The sequence below is a fragment of the Saimiri boliviensis genome, chromosome 2, assembly GCF_048565385.1.
Source record: "Saimiri boliviensis isolate mSaiBol1 chromosome 2, mSaiBol1.pri, whole genome shotgun sequence".
NCBI lineage: Eukaryota > Metazoa > Chordata > Mammalia > Primates > Cebidae > Saimiri > Saimiri boliviensis.
The window spans coordinates 96,464,181-96,482,907 of record NC_133450.1 but is presented as its reverse complement, the minus strand read 5'-3'; the positions used below and the strand labels follow the sequence as shown (position 1 = coordinate 96,482,907).

The window sequence follows — 18,727 nt, the reverse complement described above, 5'->3', positions numbered from 1 at the left end:
CACATTGATAGGACAAATTTGTAGAATTGCTGTATGTAAGATTATGGACATTTAAAATTTTGATAGATGTCACAGATTACTTTGCAGTGAGTTATCAGTTTACATTGCCACTATCAAGTGTATGAGAGTGACTCTGCTTGATATCTCCCAAGATAGAATTATAAAACATTTTTAATTTCTCCAAGTTTAATGGAGTAAAAATGGTATCTCATTTGTTGTTCTTTTTTTTTTTTTTTGAGACGGAGTTTCGCTCTTGTTACCCAGGCTGGAGTGCAATGGCGCGATCTGGGCTCACCGCAACCTCCGCCTCCTGGGTTCAGGCAATTCTCCTGCCTCATCCTCCTGAATAGCTGGGATTACAGGCACGAGCCCATGCCCAGCTAATTTTTTGTATTTTTAGTAGAGACAGGGTTTCACCATGTTGACCAGGATGGTCTCGATCTCTCGACCTCGTGATCCACCCGCCTCGGCCTCCCAAAGTGCTGGGATTACAGGCGTAAGCCACCGTGCCCGGCCTAACTTTGTTTTTAAAGTAGAGTATATTATGCATGGTACAAAAGTGAAAGGATATGTAAATGTATATTGAAAGTTACTCTACTTTCTCTTCTAAACCCAAGCCATCTTACTCCTCTCCTAGGAGGCAGCTGCTTCTTTGAACATCTATGTAAAAGTATATATGTTAAAAATTTTATTTTAGGCTGGGTGAGGTGGCTCACCCCTGTAATCCCAACACTTTGGGAGGCCGAGGTCGGCAGATCACCTGAGGGTCAGCAGTTTGAGACCAGCCTGGCCAACATGGCAAAACCCTGTCTCTATTAAAAACACAAAAATTAGCTGGGCGTGGTGGCAAATGCCTGTAATCCCAGTAGCTTGGGAGACTCAGGCAGGAGAATCGCTTGAACCTGGAAGGTGGAGGTTGTAGTGAGACGAGATTGCACCACTGCACCGCAGCCTGGGCGGACAGAGCAAGACTCCATCTCAAAAAAAAAAAAAAGGAAGAAAAATTTTAGTGCTCTGCTTTATTTATAAAATGAAATCAGCCTATAAATATCTGTAAATACAAGATAGATACTCTAAAATACATTGTGTGAACGTAGAATACTGTATAACTCTGAAAAAGAATGAAATATATGTGTTTGGATTTGGACTGATCTCCAAGATAACGCAAATACGAACAAAGCAGGGTATGGAACAATGTATGTATTCCTAATGTGTTGAGAAAAAAAAAAATATATATATATATATATACATATATATAAATTAAGTGTATTTATTCTTGTATATACATTGAAAATTTCTGGACCAACCGACTAGAAACTTCATAGTGATTACTTCTACGAAGGAAAATTCAGGGCCTATGATGTTAAAGGGACTTGGTTTTCTTTTCTTTTTATTTTATTTTATTTTATTTTATTTTATTTTATTTATTTTGAGACGGAGTTTCACTCTTGTTACCCAGGCTGGAGTGCAATGGCGCGATCTCGGCTCACCGCAACCTCCGCCTCCTGGGTTCAGGCAATTCTCCTGCCTCAGCCTCCTAAGTAGCTGGGATTACTTAGGAGGGGTACGCACCACCACGCCCAGCTAGTTTTTTTTTTGTATTTTTAGTAGAGACGGGGTTTCACCATGTTGACCAGGATGGTCTCGATCTCTCGACCTCGTGATCCACCCGCCTCGGCCTCCCAAAGTGCTGGGATTACAGGCTTGAGCCACCGCACCCGGCTATTTTATTTTTTGATACAGAGTTTTGCTCCGTCACGCAGGCTGGAGTGCAGTGGTACAGTCTCAGCTCACTGCAACCTCTGCCGCCTGGGTTCAAGTGATTCTCCTGTCTCAGCCTCCTAAGTAGCTGGGAGTACAGGCACACACCCAACCTGGGCAGTGTTTGTATTTTTAGTTTCACCATATTGGCCAGACTGGTCTTGAAACCCTGACCTTGTGATCCACCCACCTTGGCCTCCCAAAGTTCTGGGATTACTCGCTTGAGCCACCACATCCAGCTGAAGGACGTATTTTTCACTGTATGCTTGGTTTTTCTGGGAGATTGGCTCCAGGAACCCCCATGGATAACAAAAATCCTCAGATGCTCAAGTCCCTTATATAAACTGGTATAGTATTTGCATACAACCTGTACAAATCCTCCCATAAACATCAAATCATCTCTAGATTACTTATAATACTTAGTGCAATGTAAGTGCTATGTGAATAGTGTTGGATTTTATTTATATTATTTTTAGTGTTGTGTTATTTTTTACCTTATTTTTTGTTAATGTTTCTGATCCATCATTGGTTGAATCCACAAGTGTGAATTTCTTGGATACAGAAGGCTGACTCTATATACCTTTGTATTGTTAGAATTTGTGTGTTGGGGGTGAGGGGGGTTTAGGGAGCAGAGAATTTAATAGGCAAGAAGGAAGAGGCTCTGCTATACAGAGCTAGAGGGAGGGGTGCTCCAAGCTGAAAGAAGGAACCCCCTAGAATTTTTTTAAAGTATATTTAATTTATTAAAACTAGTTATTAAAAAGGAATATCCCAAAGCACTGAATATTTTCATAATTAGGAAAGAAATACTTTTTTTTTTTTTTTTGAGATGGAATCTCACTCTGTCACCCAGGCTGAAGTGCAACGGCACGATCTAGGCTCACTGCAGCCTCCACCTCCCAGGTTCAAGCGATTCTCCTGTCTCTGCCTCCGGAATAGATGGGACTATAGACACATGTCCCCACGCCTGGCTGATTTTCGTATATTTAGTAGAGATGGGGTTTCACCATATTGGTCAGTCTGGTCTTGAACCTCTGACCTCGTGATCCACCTGCTTTGGCCTCCTAAAGTGCTGGGATTACAGGTGTGAGCCACTGTGCCCAGCTTTTTTTTTTTTGGATAGGATTTCTCTCTGTCACGCAGGCTGGATTGCAGTCGTGTGATCTCTGTGCACTATAGCCTTGACCTCCCAGGCTCAATCAGTCTTCCCGCCTCAGCCTCCCAAGTAGCTGGGACCACAGGTGCACACCACCAGACCTGGCTAATTTTTTTAAATTTTTTGTGTAGATGGGGTTTCCCAGGCTGGACTTGAACTCCCTGACTTCAAGCGATCTGCCCACCTCAGCTTCCCAAAATGTTGGGATTACAGGCGTGAGCCACTTCACCTGGCCATAAAGCACTTATTCTTATAAGTATTTTAGAAGGTACAGAATGACACCAGGAAGAAAAATACTTAAATCATCCACAATTCCACAATCTAGAGAAAATGCTTTAGTTAACATTTGGCATATTTCCTTCTAAGTCTTTCTCTGTTGTCTATGTGTATTTCTGTATGTACGCATAGAGTTATTTATTAAAGAAAATAGACTTATATTTTATAATATCAAACTATATAAGTTGAAACTAATCTTAAGAAAAAACAGTCAAAAAAACATACTATACATTTCTAGTTTGTACAGAATTTTTGTTTTAAATAACAGTATTGTTGGTGCAGGGTCTTTATCCTGATAGAAGAACCATTTCTTCTTAAACTTTTCTTTGCTAGCTTCTTAGAGATTTGATAGTTCTACTAGTGATTCTTGACACTGAAAATGGTATGTGTTACAATATTTTAGTTTCATTCTGAGTTAACATTTTTTCCCTGAAGCATTGTTTTATATAACTGGAATACCCAATCACTTGAGGATACAGTCATTGTGGAAATTCTTGTGGGTTAAATATTGGATTTTCCTTAGATCCTGAGGTTCAGCTTCTCTTGTTTTTTGTTGTTGTTGTTTTGATACAGAATCTTGCTCTTTCACCCAGGCTGGAGTACAGTGGCCCGACCTTGGCTCACTGCGACCTCCACTTCCTGGGTTTAAGCAGTTTTCCTGCTCAGCCTCCCGAATAGCTGGGATTACAGGCATGCGCCACCATGCCTGGCTAATTTTTGTATTTTTAGTAGAGACGGGGTTTCACCATGTTGGCCAGGCTGGTCTTGAACTTGTGATCTCTGCGATCTGCCTGTCTTGGCCTCCCAAAATGCTCACCTTACAAACGTGAGCCACCACGTCCAACCTCCCAGATTCTCTGTGTTAAAGTCTTGAATTTTTTGAAGTTGTTACCACTTAAGTGATTGTTGAAAAACTGTAATTTTTAATGCAAAATTGTCCTTAAAACTAATAACTTAGCTAATTACCTATAGTTGTGTTAATAAACAGTGGTCTTAGGTTAGAAATGGAAGTTTTTTACAAAATAAAATAAGCTAGCAAATTAAAAATGCCCTATTTTAAGTATTTTGTAAAGTATAAAATTCAGGACAGGTTCTCTCTCAACTAGTTTTAGTTTAGTTCAGTTTTTTTTGTTTGTTTGTTTGTTTGTTTGTTTTTTGGCCTTTCTGAAGATTAGTTCAAACAGTGAATGTTTGACTCATAGACCATGCCTTCCATTTTTATTAGTTTCTTCTTTTTTAGACTTTGGACTTCCTCTTAAATGTCCTCTGTAGGTTATGAGCAGGGGTCACAGGACCACTCAGAGAGTATTTTATAAAGATTGAGTGTCCCTTTGTTTGCTCAGGATGGTCTCGAATTCCTGGGCACAAGTGATTCTCCCACCTTGGCCTCCCAAAATGCTGGGATTTCAGGCATGAGCCACTCTGCCCAGTCTGATAGATTTTTAAAAATAATAAAATATCAGAGATGTTAATATGGTGTTTCAGGTTTTAAATGCTATGCCATCAAGCAATATAAAATCTACCACACAGTTCTTGGATATATGATACTTTGAAAGTTGTTTTGCATTCTTGTCATGGTTACCAAGAAATAATGAGTTACTTTTTAGAAATACATTAACATTTTACTTAAAGTGTGCTTATCACAAAATACTCTATTTTCAGATATTTAGTCCTGGATATTGCAGATAATCCAGTTGAAAACATAATACGTTTTTTCCCTATGGTAGGTACCAATATTTTTAAAATATCGTTTAAAATTTATGATTTGACCTCTTAATTGTGCTTCTGAAACTTAGGACTTTTACTTTGCTGTGACTGAAAATTATGTGATTATGTTATAAAGAAAATGAGTAGAAAATTTTTTTATGATCTCCAAAAATTTGAGGAATCATATTTTGACTTTATTAGATTCAAATTAAATTTTGGCTTCTGTAATTTTTTGCACTTGTTCTATTTGTACCATTTTGTAAATCTGTGAATGAAGATAATTTGTATACATATAAAGTAGGAGGAAATTGTTTTCAATAGGTTTGATTATATGCGTTTATTTTATGCTTACGTGAATCCACATGTCTTTTGCCTCCAGACTAAGGAATTTATTGATGGGAGCTTACAAACAGGAGGTAAATAATATTTCCTTTACTTAGTTAATGTTTATATTTAGGTTATTTGTTAATTTTTTAGTAGGTATTTGTCTTAAATGCAGGATATGAAAGTTAGAATTATATGTAGTAGCTTACTCCCCAATTTGTGTTTTCCCAGTTACTTGTTTCATTTGGATAGGCTTTCTAGAGTATCCCTGTAGATTGTCTTCAAATTCTCTGTGGGCTTTCAGTTTCTTTAATAAGATTCTGCTCTATTCTCTACACAGTTAATATTAACAAATTGTAAAGATTTGAAAATTAATATCCAAGTGGTTGTAGTATATTATTTAAAATATTTTTAAGGAAAGAGTTACTTTACTGTGGTTTCAACATATTTCAGCTGCTGACTCAGGTGTTTTTCTGTTTGAATAACTAATTCATGTTTTTCAGGAAAAGTTCTTGTGCATGGAAATGCAGGGATCTCCAGAAGGTATGATGTTAGAAATAATCTTTCTGTAACATTTAATTACTGAGTTGTATTTTTTTATTTTTTCTAAAATTGTTTTCCCTTCTTCAGTGCAGCCTTTGTTATTGCATACATTATGGAAACATTTGGAATGAAGTACAGGTAAGAAAATACCCTAAAACGTTTAAATTCTTATTAAAATGAAGCTTAATAGAAACGGTTTGCAAGTTTGAAGTTCCTATTCCCCTGATTATTTCTCATGTAGTTAAGTTTGATTAGGCAGGCCCTTATTCCATGGTTAGTCTCAACCTAATTTATCTATCTGTATAGATATGTGTAGGCTAATATGGAAATCCTATGGAAAACTACTTACTTACAAAAGGTAATTAGTTGGTCTGAGTATAAAAACTCCTGTGCACAAATGTTAGTACTTGCTTTATTTAAAAGGCTAATGTATTATGTTCTCCTTTAACAATAATTGGATGAAAAATTATCTAGGAATTGTTGGTAACATCTATCCACAATTCAGAGTAGTCTTTCTTATCAAAAATCATCTTTTCCAAGCATTCTATATAAATTTTTTAAAAGATGGGGGATGGTCATGAGCTTCTTTTTTTTTTTTTTTTTTTTTGAGATGGAGTTTTGCTCTTGTTTCCCAGGCTGGAGTGCAATGGCACGATCTCGGCTCACCGCAACTTCCGCCTCCTGGGTTCAGGCAGTTCTCCTGCCTCAGCCTCCTGAGTAGCTAGGATTACAGGCATGTGCCACTATGCCCAGCTAATTTTTTGTATTTTTAGTAGAGATGGGGTTTCACCATGTTGACCAGGATGGTCTCGAACTCTTGACCTCGTGATCCACCCGCCTCGGCCTCCCAAAGTGCTGGGATTACAGGCTTGAGCCACCGCACCTGGCTCTATGAGCTTCTTGCCCCAAGACAAAGCAAAAGCCTCACCAGTGTATAGTATTTCCTTTCTCAGTTTGTCTTGTTTTACAAGTTAGAAATCTTAGAGTAATCATTGACACCTCTATTTCAGTCTCCTTTTATATTTAAATTAGAAAGGAAAACTTTGCTTAAAGATATCTATTCTTAAAAATAAGAAGATATCTGTTCTTAAAGGAATATTATTTGAAGACAAATCTTTGTGTATTTAATGGAAAAAAGATTAAAGATGTATTGATGGACTTTACGTTTTATAAAGTTTTATTATTTGAAATCTTGTCAGACATTAATGTTGGAAATAACTTGGATTTATTGGGTCTCTGCTATGAGCTCAGTACTATCATAGGGACTTTTATCTCATTTAAGCCTCATAACAACGAAATGAATCTAAGCTTCTTTAACCAGTGATAGTATTTTGAGCTTGAACTTATATATGCACAAATGCTTACACTTTATTTATTTTAGAGATAGGATCTTACTGTTTCTCAGGCTGGAATGTAGTAGCACAGTCATAGCTCACTGTAGCCTCAGACTCCAGGGCTCAAGCAATCCTCCCACCTCAGCCTCGCAAGAAGCTGGGGCTATGCCACACCACCATACCTAGCTAAGTTTTAGGGTTTTTTTTTTTTTTTTTTTTTTTTTTTTTTTGGTAGAGATGGGTTCTGGCTACATTGTCCAGGCTGGTCTGAAAGTCCTGGTTTCAAGCAGTCTTCCTGTGTTGACCTCCCACAGGATTGGGGTTACAGGCATGAGCTACTGTACCTGGCCACTTTACACTTAATCTCCTATTCATAGTATTTCCCCAAGACAGGTATTATTATACTCTTCATTTTACCAATGGACAAAATAGGGCTTAGAGAAGTTGAACAAGCTGCTGTATGCATATAGCTGTTGAGCAAGGAATTCGTGATGCTTTTTCCATTACAACTTGTTACCCCTCTCTATTGTTAAGATGTATGATTATGATTAATTCATTAAATAATGCTATCACATTAATTTTCTTTGTTTTCAGAGATGCTTTTGCTTATGTTCAAGAAAGAAGATTTTGTATTAATCCTAACGCTGGATTTGTCCATCAACTTCAGGTAACTTTTCTTTTCTTCCTCTTTAAGGTAGTCAGAAAGTAAGATATAAAATCTTTTGCACATAAAATTTAGGTGTACAGTTTACTTTGTAAATAACTTTAAATTGCCATAATCTGACTACTTTGATTCTTTATTCAAGTATGTATCTCTATTTAGAAGTATTTTCATGGCTGGGTGTGGTGGCTAAGGCATTTGGATCACTTGATGTCAGAAATAGGAGATGAGCCTGGGCAGCAAAGCAAAACCCAATCTCTAAAAAATAAAAAAATGAAAAAAATTGTCCAGTCATGGCAGTGCATGGCTGTGGTCTCAGCTATACAGGAGGCTAAGGTGGAAGGGTCGCTTGAGCCTAGCAGTTTGAGGCTATAGTGGGCATTGATTGTGCCATTGCACTCTAGCCTGGGACGCAGAGTGAGACCCCAGCCCTAAAAAATTAAAAATTATTTTTTCTTAATAAGCTGGCATTACCAAGAAAAAAGGAATAAAGACACATTATCAAAACTTACATAAAATAATTGGTGATAGAAATGTCTATTTTTTTCTTTTATCTTGATCACAGAGCATAAGAGAGTTTTGATTCTAAGTATACTAACTATAACAGCTTTTTCTATTCTATGTTTATTTTTTCCATGTTGTTTCATATTTTGGTCATGTCTGGCAGATGCACTGAAAGACAATAAACCTGTGAATTAGTCTGATTAGACTAGGTTATTCAGTTTATTCCAAGAGGCAAAATCATAGGCTACAGAATGTGCTCTGGCTAATTATATCCAGTTATGCAGGAATAAAGCTCACATTTTAACATCAAGAATGTTTATTTAAAAATATATTGTTGTAGCCTCCCCGGCCCCGACGGGCGGGCGGACTGCCCTGAGGAGGCGGGGAGGGGAGGGCTGGGCCGGCCGGCAGGCAGGCGACGATGCCGAACTTCTGCGCTGCCCCCAACTGCACGCGGAAGAGCACGCAGTCCGACCTGGCCTTCTTCAGGTTCCCGCGGGACCCGGCTAGATGCCAGAAGTGGGTGGAGAATTGTAGGAGAGCAGACTTAGAAGATAAAACACCTGATCAGCTAAATAAACATTATCGATTATGTGCCAAACATTTTGAGACTTCTATGATCTGTAGAACTAGTGAAGACGAAATCAGGACACTGAAACAGAAAAAAATTGATGAAATTTCTGAACAGGAACAAAAACATAAAGAAACCAACAATAGCAGTGCTCAGAATCCCAGTGAAGAAGGGGGTGAAGGGCAAGATGAGGACATTTTACCTCTAACCCTTGAAGAGAAGGAAAACAAAGAATACCTAAAATCTCTATTTGAAATCTTGATTCTTATGGGAAAGCAAAATATACCTCTGGATGGACATGAAGCTGTTGAAATCCCAGGTGGTCTCTTTACTCCAGATAACTTTCAAGCACTGCTGGAGTGCCGGATAAATTCTGGTGAAGAGGTCCTGAGAAAACGCTTTGAAACAACAGCAGTTAACACATTGTTTTGTTCAAAAACACAGCAGAGGCAGATGCTAGAGATCTGTGAGAGCTGTATTCGAGAAGAAACTCTCAGGGAAGTGAGAGACTCACACTTCTTTTCCATTATCACTGATGATGTAGTGGACATAGCAGGGGAAGAGCACCTACCTGTGTTGGTGAGGTTTGTTGATGAATCTCATAACCTAAGAGAGGAATTTGTAGGCTTCCTGCCTTACGAAGCTGATGCAGAAATTTTGGCTGTGAAATTTCACACTATGATAACTGAGAAATGGGGATTAAATATGGAGTATTGTCGTGGCCAGGCTTACATTGTTTCTAGTGGATTTTCTTCCAAAATGAAAGTTGTTGCTTCTAGACTTTTAGAGAAATATCCCCAGGCTATCTACACACTTTGCTCTTCCTGTGCCTTAAATATGTGGTTGGCAAAATCAGTACCTGTTATGGGAGTATCTGTTGCATTAGGAACAATTGAGGAAGTTTGTTCTTTTTTCCATCGATCACCACAACTGCTTTTAGAACTTGACAATGTAATTTCTGTTCTTTTTCAGAACAGTAAAGAAAGGGGTAAAGAACTGAAGGAAATCTGCCATTCTCAGTGGACAGGCAGGCATGATGCTTTTGAAATTTTAGTAGAACTCCTGCAAGCACTTGTTTTATGTTTAGATGGTATAAATAGTGACACAAATATTAGATGGAATAACTGTATAGCTGGCCGAGCATTTGTACTCTGCAGTGCAGTAACAGATTTTGATTTCATTGTTACTATTGTTGTTCTTAAAAACGTGCTATCTTTTACAAGAGCCTTTGGGAAAAATCTCCAGGGGCAAACCTCAGATGTCTTCTTTGCAGCCGGTAGCTTGACTGCAGTATTGCATTCACTTAATGAAGTGATGGAAAATATTGAAGTTTATCATGAATTTTGGTTTGAGGAAGCCACAAATTTGGCAACCAAGCTTGATATTCAAATGAAACTCCCTGGGAAATTCCGCAGAGCTCACCAGGGTAACTTGGAATCTCAGCTAACTTCTGAGAGTTACTATAAGGAAACCCTAAGTGTCCCAACAGTGGAGCACATTATTCAGGAACTTAAAGATATATTCTCAGAACAGCACCTGAAAGCTCTTAAATGCTTATCTCTGGTACCCTCAGTCATGGGACAACTCAAATTCAATACATCAGAGGAACACCATGCTGATATGTATAGAAGTGACTTACCCAATCCTGACACGCTCTCAGCCGAGCTTCACTGTTGGAGAATCAAATGGAAACACAGGGGGAAAGATATAGAGCTTCCATCCACTATCTATGAAGCCCTCCACCTGCCTGACATCAAGTTTTTTCCTAATGTGTATGCATTGCTAAAGGTCCTGTGTATTCTTCCTGTGATGAAGGTTGAAAATGAGCGGTATGAAAATGGACGAAAACGTCTTAAAGCATATTTGAGGAACACTTTGACAGACCAAAGGTCGAGTAACTTGGCTTTGCTTAACATAAATTTTGATATAAAACACGACCTGGATTTAATGGTGGACACATATATTAAACTTTATACAAATAAGTCAGAGCTTCCCACAGAGAATTCAGAAACCATGGAAAATACCTAAGAGACTTTTAAAAATAGATTTTCTTATATTTTATATTTGGAAGAAAAGCTGTAAGGTGTATGTAGGCCACTTAATCACTAAATATCTTTGCCTATAGGACTTCATTGAATACATTAGCCATTGATAATCTACCTGTTTAAATGGCCCCTATTTGAACTCTCCTGCTTTGAAGGCCTATCTGTTCTTCCAGAAGAGAACACTGAAAGTGCTATGTTTCCTTCTGTGTGATCTCTGCTGGTGGCACTCTGGAATTCTTTTAGTTAAGTCATTTTAGACATAGCATTTATTATCACTGTGGATCTCTACTTGTTGGGTGTTATGAATTCTTTGAAGAAATATATTTTGAAGAGGTGTGGGAGGAAGAAATACATTTTATAAAATGTTATAGTGAAGCCCACAGTTGACCTTTGACTAATAGGAGTTTTAAGTATGTTAAAAATCTGTACTGGACAGTTATAAGAAATTACCGGAGAAAAGCTTGTGAGCTTGCCAAAAAAGGATTTCAGTGTAGATTCTGTCTTTCTGAAATGAACTTAAGGAACAAATGACAGTAAAAGTTTGAATGGAGGAGGCTGCCATTGTTCCACATCTCATTGTTGGCTGTTTACATTCCTTTGTGGAGCCTACATCTTCCTACGCTTTTTAGCAGGTATATGTTGAACACTTCTGTTTCATGGTTAAGACAGAATCAAAGGCCATGATTTGTCTGGTTGGTTTTTTTTTTTTTTTCTGTCTTTTTCCATGACTTATCTACTGCCTCATCTTGATTTATAAGCAAAACCTGGAAACCTACAAAAATGAATGTTGTGGTTTATCTAGAAAAATATGGAAAATATTGCTGTTATTTTTGGTGAAGAAAATCAATTTTGTATAGTTTATTTCAATCTAAATAAAATGTGAATTTTGTAAAAAAAAAAAAATATATTGTTGTAGTTACCAAGTTTTAACATTCATTTTAATGTTTAATTTACTTTTCATTTTTACTACATTCAAAAGAGAAACTGGCATCTGTGTTGAGCCTGTTCATGTAAAATGGTTGTCTTCTTTTTTTTTTTTTTTTTTTGAGACGGAGTTTCGCTCTTGTTACCCAGGCTGGAGTGCAATGGCGCGATCTCGGCTCACCACAACCTCCGCCTCCTGGGTTCAGGCAATTCTCCTGCCTCAGCCTCCTGAGTAGCTGGGATTATAGGCACGCACCACCATGCCCAGCTAATTTTTTGTATTTTTAGTAGAGACGGGGTTTCACCATGTTGACCAGGTTGGTCTCGATCTCTCGACCTCGTGATCCACCCGCCTCGGCCTCCCAAAGTGCTGGGATTACAGGCTTGAGCCACCACGCCCGGCCTAAAAAAAAAAAAAATTTTTTTTTTTTTTTAAAGCTTTCTTTTTTGTGGGTACATAGTAGGTTATATAGTCATGGGTACATTAAATATTTTGATACAGGCATGCAATGCATAATAATCACATCATGGAAAAACAGAATATCCGTTCTCTCAATCATTTATCCTTTGTGTTACAAACAATCCATTTATACTCTTACTTATTTTTAAATGTGTACATTCTCTTTTAAAATTAATTTTTGTATTTCAAAGAGAAGTATATGCGTATGTTTAAGAAAATTGGCCTGGCGCAGTGGCTGATGCCTGTAATCCAAGCCCTTTGGGAAGCCAAAGTAGGTGGATCACCTGAGGTCAGGAGTTTGAGACCAGCCTGGCCGGCGTGGTGAAAACCCATTTCTGCTAAAAATACAAAAAATTAGCCGGGCCTGGAGATGCATGCCTGTAATCCCAGCTACTTAGGAGACTGAGGCAGGAGAATCGCTTGAACCCAGGGGGTGGGGATTGCAGTGATCAGAGGTTGGGCCACTGCACTCCAGCCTGGGTGAAAGAGCAAGAATCTGTCTCAAAAAATAAAAAAATAAAATAAAAGTTGAGCAGTACCTAAAGAGAATACAGTGTAAGGTAAGTCTCCTTAATAGTATATCTTGAAGATTATCTTGTAACAGCAGAAATAACTCTGCCTGCGTAATATTTTAATTATAGATCTCTCACAATTTTATGAGTGGTTTCTTATTTAAGGACCTTTGAATTATTTCTAGTCTTTCATGATTATAAAGAATATTGGAAAGATCCTGATAAGTACATCTTTGTATACCTGTATGAATATGCCTATAAGGTAACTGAAGTGGAATTGCTGGGTTCCATCCAGTGCATTTGAAATTTGATAGATGTGAAATAATATAAACTTATACCACCAGGAAACAAGGAGTGCCTATTTCCTCCTACCCTAATTAACAACAGTGGCCAAAAGTGGTTTTGTTTTGTTTTTTTCTGAGATGGAGTCTTGATCTGTCACTCAGACTGGAGTACAATGGCACCATCTCTGCTCACTGCAGCCTCCACCTCCCAGGTTCAAGCAATTCTCCTGCCTCAGCCTCCCAAGTAGCTGGGATTACAGCTGTGCACCACCATGCCTAATTTTTGTATTTTTAGTAAAGATGGGATTTCACCATGTTGGCCAGGCTGATCTGGAACTCCTGACCTCAGGTGATCCACCCTTCTTGGCCTCCCCAGGTGCTGGAATTACAGGTATGAGCCACCACTCCTAGCCCAAAAATGTTTTATCAGATTTTTTTGATCATTGCTGTTATGGTAGTAAAATTGGCAATTCCCTTAGGGCTTTAATTTGCTTCCCATTCATTTAGTTTCCCATTTTTGGGTTATTTGTATTTATTTTTCTGTGAATCATTTGTTGGTGTTCCTCTCACCAGTTTGTAAGAGCTCTTTTTTCTTTTTTCTTTTTTTTTCTTTTTTTTGAGATGTTTTGCTCTTGTTACCCAGGCTGGAGTGCAATGGCACGATCTTGGCCACTGCAACCTCCACCTCCTGGGTTCAGGCAATTCTCCTGCTTCAGCCTCCCCAGTAGCTGGGATTACAGGCACGCACCACCATGCCCAGATAATTTTTTGTATTTTTAAGAGAGACAGGGTTTCACCATGTTGACCATGATGGTCTCGATCTCTTGACCTTGTGATCCGCCCGCCTCGGCCTCCCAAAGTGCTGGGATTGCAGGCGTGAGCCACTGTGCCCGGCCCAAGAGCTCTTAAAGTTATAGAAATCTATTTATAGCCTCCCGATTTGAAATATCATTTTTATTTTATACCAAATTCTGATACATACTTTAGAGTTTTGAAGTTTTTTTTCTCTCTCTATGTCTCCCTCCTTCCCTCCTTCCTTTCCTTCTTTCCCTCCTTCCCTCCCTCCTTCTTTTCTTTCTTTTCTTTCTCTGAGCCAGGCTGGAGTGGAGTGCAGTGGCATGATCTTGGCTCACTTCAAATGAACATCCATCTCCTGTGCTCAGGCAATTCTCTTGCCTCAGCCTCCTGAGTAGCTGGGATTATAGGCACATGTCATCCTGTCCAGCTAATTTTTGTATTTTTAGTAGAGACGGGGTTTCACCATGTTGGCCAGGATGGTCTTGAACTCCTGAGCTCAGGTGATTTGCCCATCTTGGCCTCCCAAAGTGCTGGGATTACAGATGTGAGCCACTGCGCCAGCTGAGTACAATATTAATATAGATAAAATATGAAGTTTATTTTTTCATATGAGAATATTATAAGTTTGTTTTTTCTTGTATCTGTCTGTTGCCCTTATATTTGAATGACAGTGGCTAGATATAATTTTTTTTTTTTTTGAGACAGTTTCACTCTTGTTGCCCAGGCTAGAGTGCAATGGTGTGATCTCAGTTCACCACGACCTCTGCCTGCCGGGTTCAAGTGATCCTCCTGCCTCAGCCTCTTGGGTAGCTGGGATTACAGACATGTGCCACCACACGTGGCTAATTTTGTATTTTTAGTAGAGACGGGATTTCACCATGTTGGTCAGGCTGGTCTTGAACTCCCAACCTCAGGTGATCCGCCCGGCTAAGCCTCCCAAAGTGTTGGGATTACAGCCACCATGCCTGGCCCAAAAATTTTATTTAATTTTTTTTCTCTAGTGGTTTTGTACACGGACCTGATACTATTATTATTATTATTATTATTAACATTTTTGAGGCCGGGCGCGGTGGCTCAAGTCTGTAATCCCAGCACTTTGGGAGGCCGAGGCGGGTGGATCACGAGGTCAAGAGATCGAGACCATCCTGGTCAACATGGTGAAACCCCGTCTCTACTAAAAATACTAAAAATTAGCTGGGCATGGTCGCGTGTGCCTGTAATCCCAGCTACTCAGGAGGCTGAGGTAGGAGAATTGCCTGAACCCAGGAGGCGGAGGTTGCGGTGAGCCGAGATCGTGCCATTGCACTCCAGCCTGGGTAACGAGCGAAACTCCATCTTAAAAAAAAAAAAAAAAAAAAAAAACATTTTTGAGACTGAGTCTTACTGTGTTGCCCAGGCTGGTGTGCAGTGGCATGATCTCGGCTCACTGCAACCTCCACCTCCCTAGTTCAAGCCATTCTCCTGCCTCAACTTCCCAAGTAGCTGGGATTACAGGTGCATGCCACCACACCCAGCTAATTTTGTATTTTTAGTAGAGACAGGGTGTCACCGTGTTAGCCAAGATGCTCTCAAACTCCTGACCTCAGGTGCTTTGCCCGCTTCAGCCTCCCAAAGTGCTGGGATTACAGGTGTGAGCCACTGCACCCAGCCTAAGTGCTGTTTTAGAGAAATTTGAAGATAGACCAATTTTGAAATTATCCCCTTAGATGAATTGATTTGTGTCAGGAGAAGGGTTGTCTAGATCAGCGTTCCCAAACTTTTTTCGCATCAAGGACCAGTTTCATGGAAGACAATTTTTCTGTGTATGGGGTTACAGGGGAGATGGTTTCAGGACAAAACTGTTCTACCTCAGATCATCAGGCATTGGTTAAGGAATGTGCAGCCTAGATCCCTCGCATGGGCATTTAACCATAGGGTTTGCACTCCTATGAGAATCTAATGCTGCTGCTGATCTGACAGGAGGTGGAAGCTCTAGGTCCACCTCCTGCTGTGTGGCCCGTTTGTGACAGGCGATGGACCACTTGCACTCTGCAGTCCAGGAGTTGGGAACCCCTGGTCTTGATGACCATAAGATGCCTTATCAAAGTGTATCCTGATTTTTTGTGTGTATTGGTTTTTTGGGAAGGGTCTTGCACTGTCACTCAGCTACAGTGCAGTGGCACGATCATGGTTCACTGTAGCCTTGACCTGGGCTCAAGCAATCCTCCCACCTTAGCCTCCTGAGTAGCTGGGACCACGGGTGCACACCACCACACCTTGCTAAGTTTTTTGTTTGTTTTGTTTTGTTTTGTTTTGAGGCAGAGCCTTATTCTGTCACCCAGGCTGGGATGCAATGGCATGATCTTGTCTCACTGTAACTTCCGCCTCCTGGGTTCAAGCAATTCTCCTGCCTCAGCCTCCTCTGTAGTTGGGATTACAGGTGCCCACCGCCACGCCTGGCTAATTTTTGTATTTTTAGTAGAGACAGGGTTTTGCCATGTTGGCCAGGCTGGTTTTGAACTCCTGAACTCAGGTGATCTGCCCACCTCGGCCTCCCAAAGTGCTGGGATTACAGGCATGAGTCACACACCTGGCTAAGTTTTTAAAATTATTTTTGGTAGAGATGAAATTTCGCCATATTGCCCAGACTGGTCTCGAACTCCTGAGCTCAAGCGATCCTCCCACCTCGGCTTCACGAAGTGCTGGGATTACAGGCCACTATACGCTGCCAAGATGTATCTTGTTGTTGGCTCTGCATCAGTTTTTTTCTGAGTCACAGTATTCCCTTACCACTTGCAAATTCAAGACTACTTTTATTTCAGGAAATTTGTTTTCTGTTGTGTATTCGCCCTTTTGGTTGTTCTGTTTCTTTTTCTCTTTAGTATACCTATCACCCTGGTAGAGTTTATGTTAATTCCCTTTTTTCTTTGATGCCTGCCATTTTCTCTGTAATTATTTTCAACTTTTTTTTTCCCCTTGATTTTTCTTGAATTTGTTTTCCATGTCCCATGCTGCATTGTTTCATCATATATTTATTTGGCGTTGTTTTTGGCACTGACAGTAAAGCAGAGAACAAAACAGACAATAATCATTTACCTCATGAAACTTATTTAGTGGAAGAATCAAACAACAGACAAAATAATAGTAGGTCGGAAGTCATGAGTCCAAGAAAAATAAGGTCATGTAAGGAGGGCAGGACAAGAATTACATTTTTAGAAGGGTTGTCAGAAATGGGCTTACTGAGGAAGTGATATTTGAGCAAAGACCATAAGAAATGCACATATTTAGGGGAAAGCAGCATTCGAAGTAGAGGAATAGTGTAAGTGGCTTGAGGTGGGAGCATAGTTCCTATAGGGATACTCATTTCATCATAGGAGCTGTACTTATGGCTTGATCCCAACCTAATCACCTGCCAGAGCCCCCACATTAAGGATTTGGACTTTAACATGTGAATTTTGAGGGAATGCAAACCTACTGTCCTATAACTGCCGTATTTTCTGTGATTAATTTGTTCATAGTTTTCATCTGCTTCATGATACAAGTTGTATGGCATTTTTTAAATGACATTTGGTTATACTGTTGCTTTTCTTTTATTCCTTGCAAAGTCTTTGATTAAGACCTACACTGGTTCCTTTTTGATTATTGGTCATCATTGAACTGGAGGTATTCGTCTTAGATTTGTTTTTACCTAAGAATAAAATTGTGGGAAAGGGGCCAGAGGAGTGGTTGGGAAGGCAGATGGTCAGCTTGAATTTTCCCAGGTCCCTTTGGTGGCATGACCCAGTGAGTAAGAAACAGAGCTCCTTATATCACAGCTTTGTTTTGTTTAAATTGATAAACACTGATGCATGTGAGAATCACCAGGGGAATCCTTAGCCATTGCCAGTGCAATGAGAATCTGTGAGGGTGGGACCTGGGTTTATAGGCTTTAAAGTGCCTCAGGTGATTCTCTTGAATAGCCAGGCTAGAATTGCTGATTTAGCCTGTACTTTTAGATATACAAGATCTACTGATGTTTGGCTACATGCAATCAAATTTCTCTTCCACCTTACCATACTTAGAGCCTGCTGCTTGCAAAAAATGGCAGGTCTAGGTGTTCACATTTTCCTTAATATGTCCCACCTTCTCCCATAGGCCACTCATACTTCCTGACTTTGTCATACCATGCAAGGGCTTGCTGGTTTTATCTTAGGTCTTCACCTTTTTTAGTGAGCTATGAACTGTACCTACTCTGGCCCATAGAGGCAGGCATCTGCTGTGCCTAGCTTAATATGGTTCTGTTTTTTTGAAAATTTTATTGTGGAATTATAATACACATATAGAAAATGCATAAAATGTAAATAAGCATCCGTGTAGCTATTGACCAAGTCCAGAAACAGAATGTTTACCAGGACCCCAAAAGCTTTTTTTCTGACCCTTCTCAAGCACAAATCTTTCTCCTTCTGTAAAGGTAACCACTGTCCTGACCTAGCTGGTGATCAGTTCTTCTCCTCATTATTCTCATTTTCAGGGTAATGGTTTTTTCCTAGTTTCATCAAATGTTTCCTTTGTTTTCAGAAAAGAGAGAAACAAAAATGCCTTTTTTCTTCTGTCTATAACTAGAAGCAGAGGACTATTGGGATTGGCAATTTAGGTTTTGGGTGTTTTTTTGAGGGGGCTCTTTTTTAAACAGATGAAGTCAGAGGTCATTATGGCTAATGCCATACTGACTGGCAGTTCAATGTGCAGTACCATAGTGCAGGCTATTAGCCTGACTTGATTTGTAGTAATCAGTAGTTCTGAATATAAGAGATGGGAATTTTTTTTTTTTTTTTGGAGACGGAGTTTTGCTCTTGTTACCCAGGCTGGAGTGCAATGGCGCGATCTCGGCTCACCGCAACCTCCGCCT

The 18,727-nt window shown here is 39.5% G+C and overlaps 1 protein-coding gene and 1 pseudogene across 1 annotated transcript in view; both read left to right on the top strand.

Moving 5' to 3' along the window:
- Positions 1-18,727, top strand: part of STYX (serine/threonine/tyrosine interacting protein) — a 39,643-nt gene that overhangs the window by 14,735 nt on the left and 6,181 nt on the right. Inside the window, exons 5-9 of the mRNA XM_039469217.2 lie at positions 4,856-4,916; positions 5,280-5,316; positions 5,728-5,767; positions 5,855-5,905; positions 7,696-7,768. Of these exons, the coding sequence (XP_039325151.1) occupies positions 4,856-4,916; positions 5,280-5,316; positions 5,728-5,767; positions 5,855-5,905; positions 7,696-7,768 (262 nt within the window). The remainder of the gene's footprint in view (positions 1-4,855; positions 4,917-5,279; positions 5,317-5,727; positions 5,768-5,854; positions 5,906-7,695; positions 7,769-18,727) is intronic.
- LOC120363975 (52 kDa repressor of the inhibitor of the protein kinase pseudogene) lies at positions 7,794-11,328 on the top strand (annotated as a pseudogene).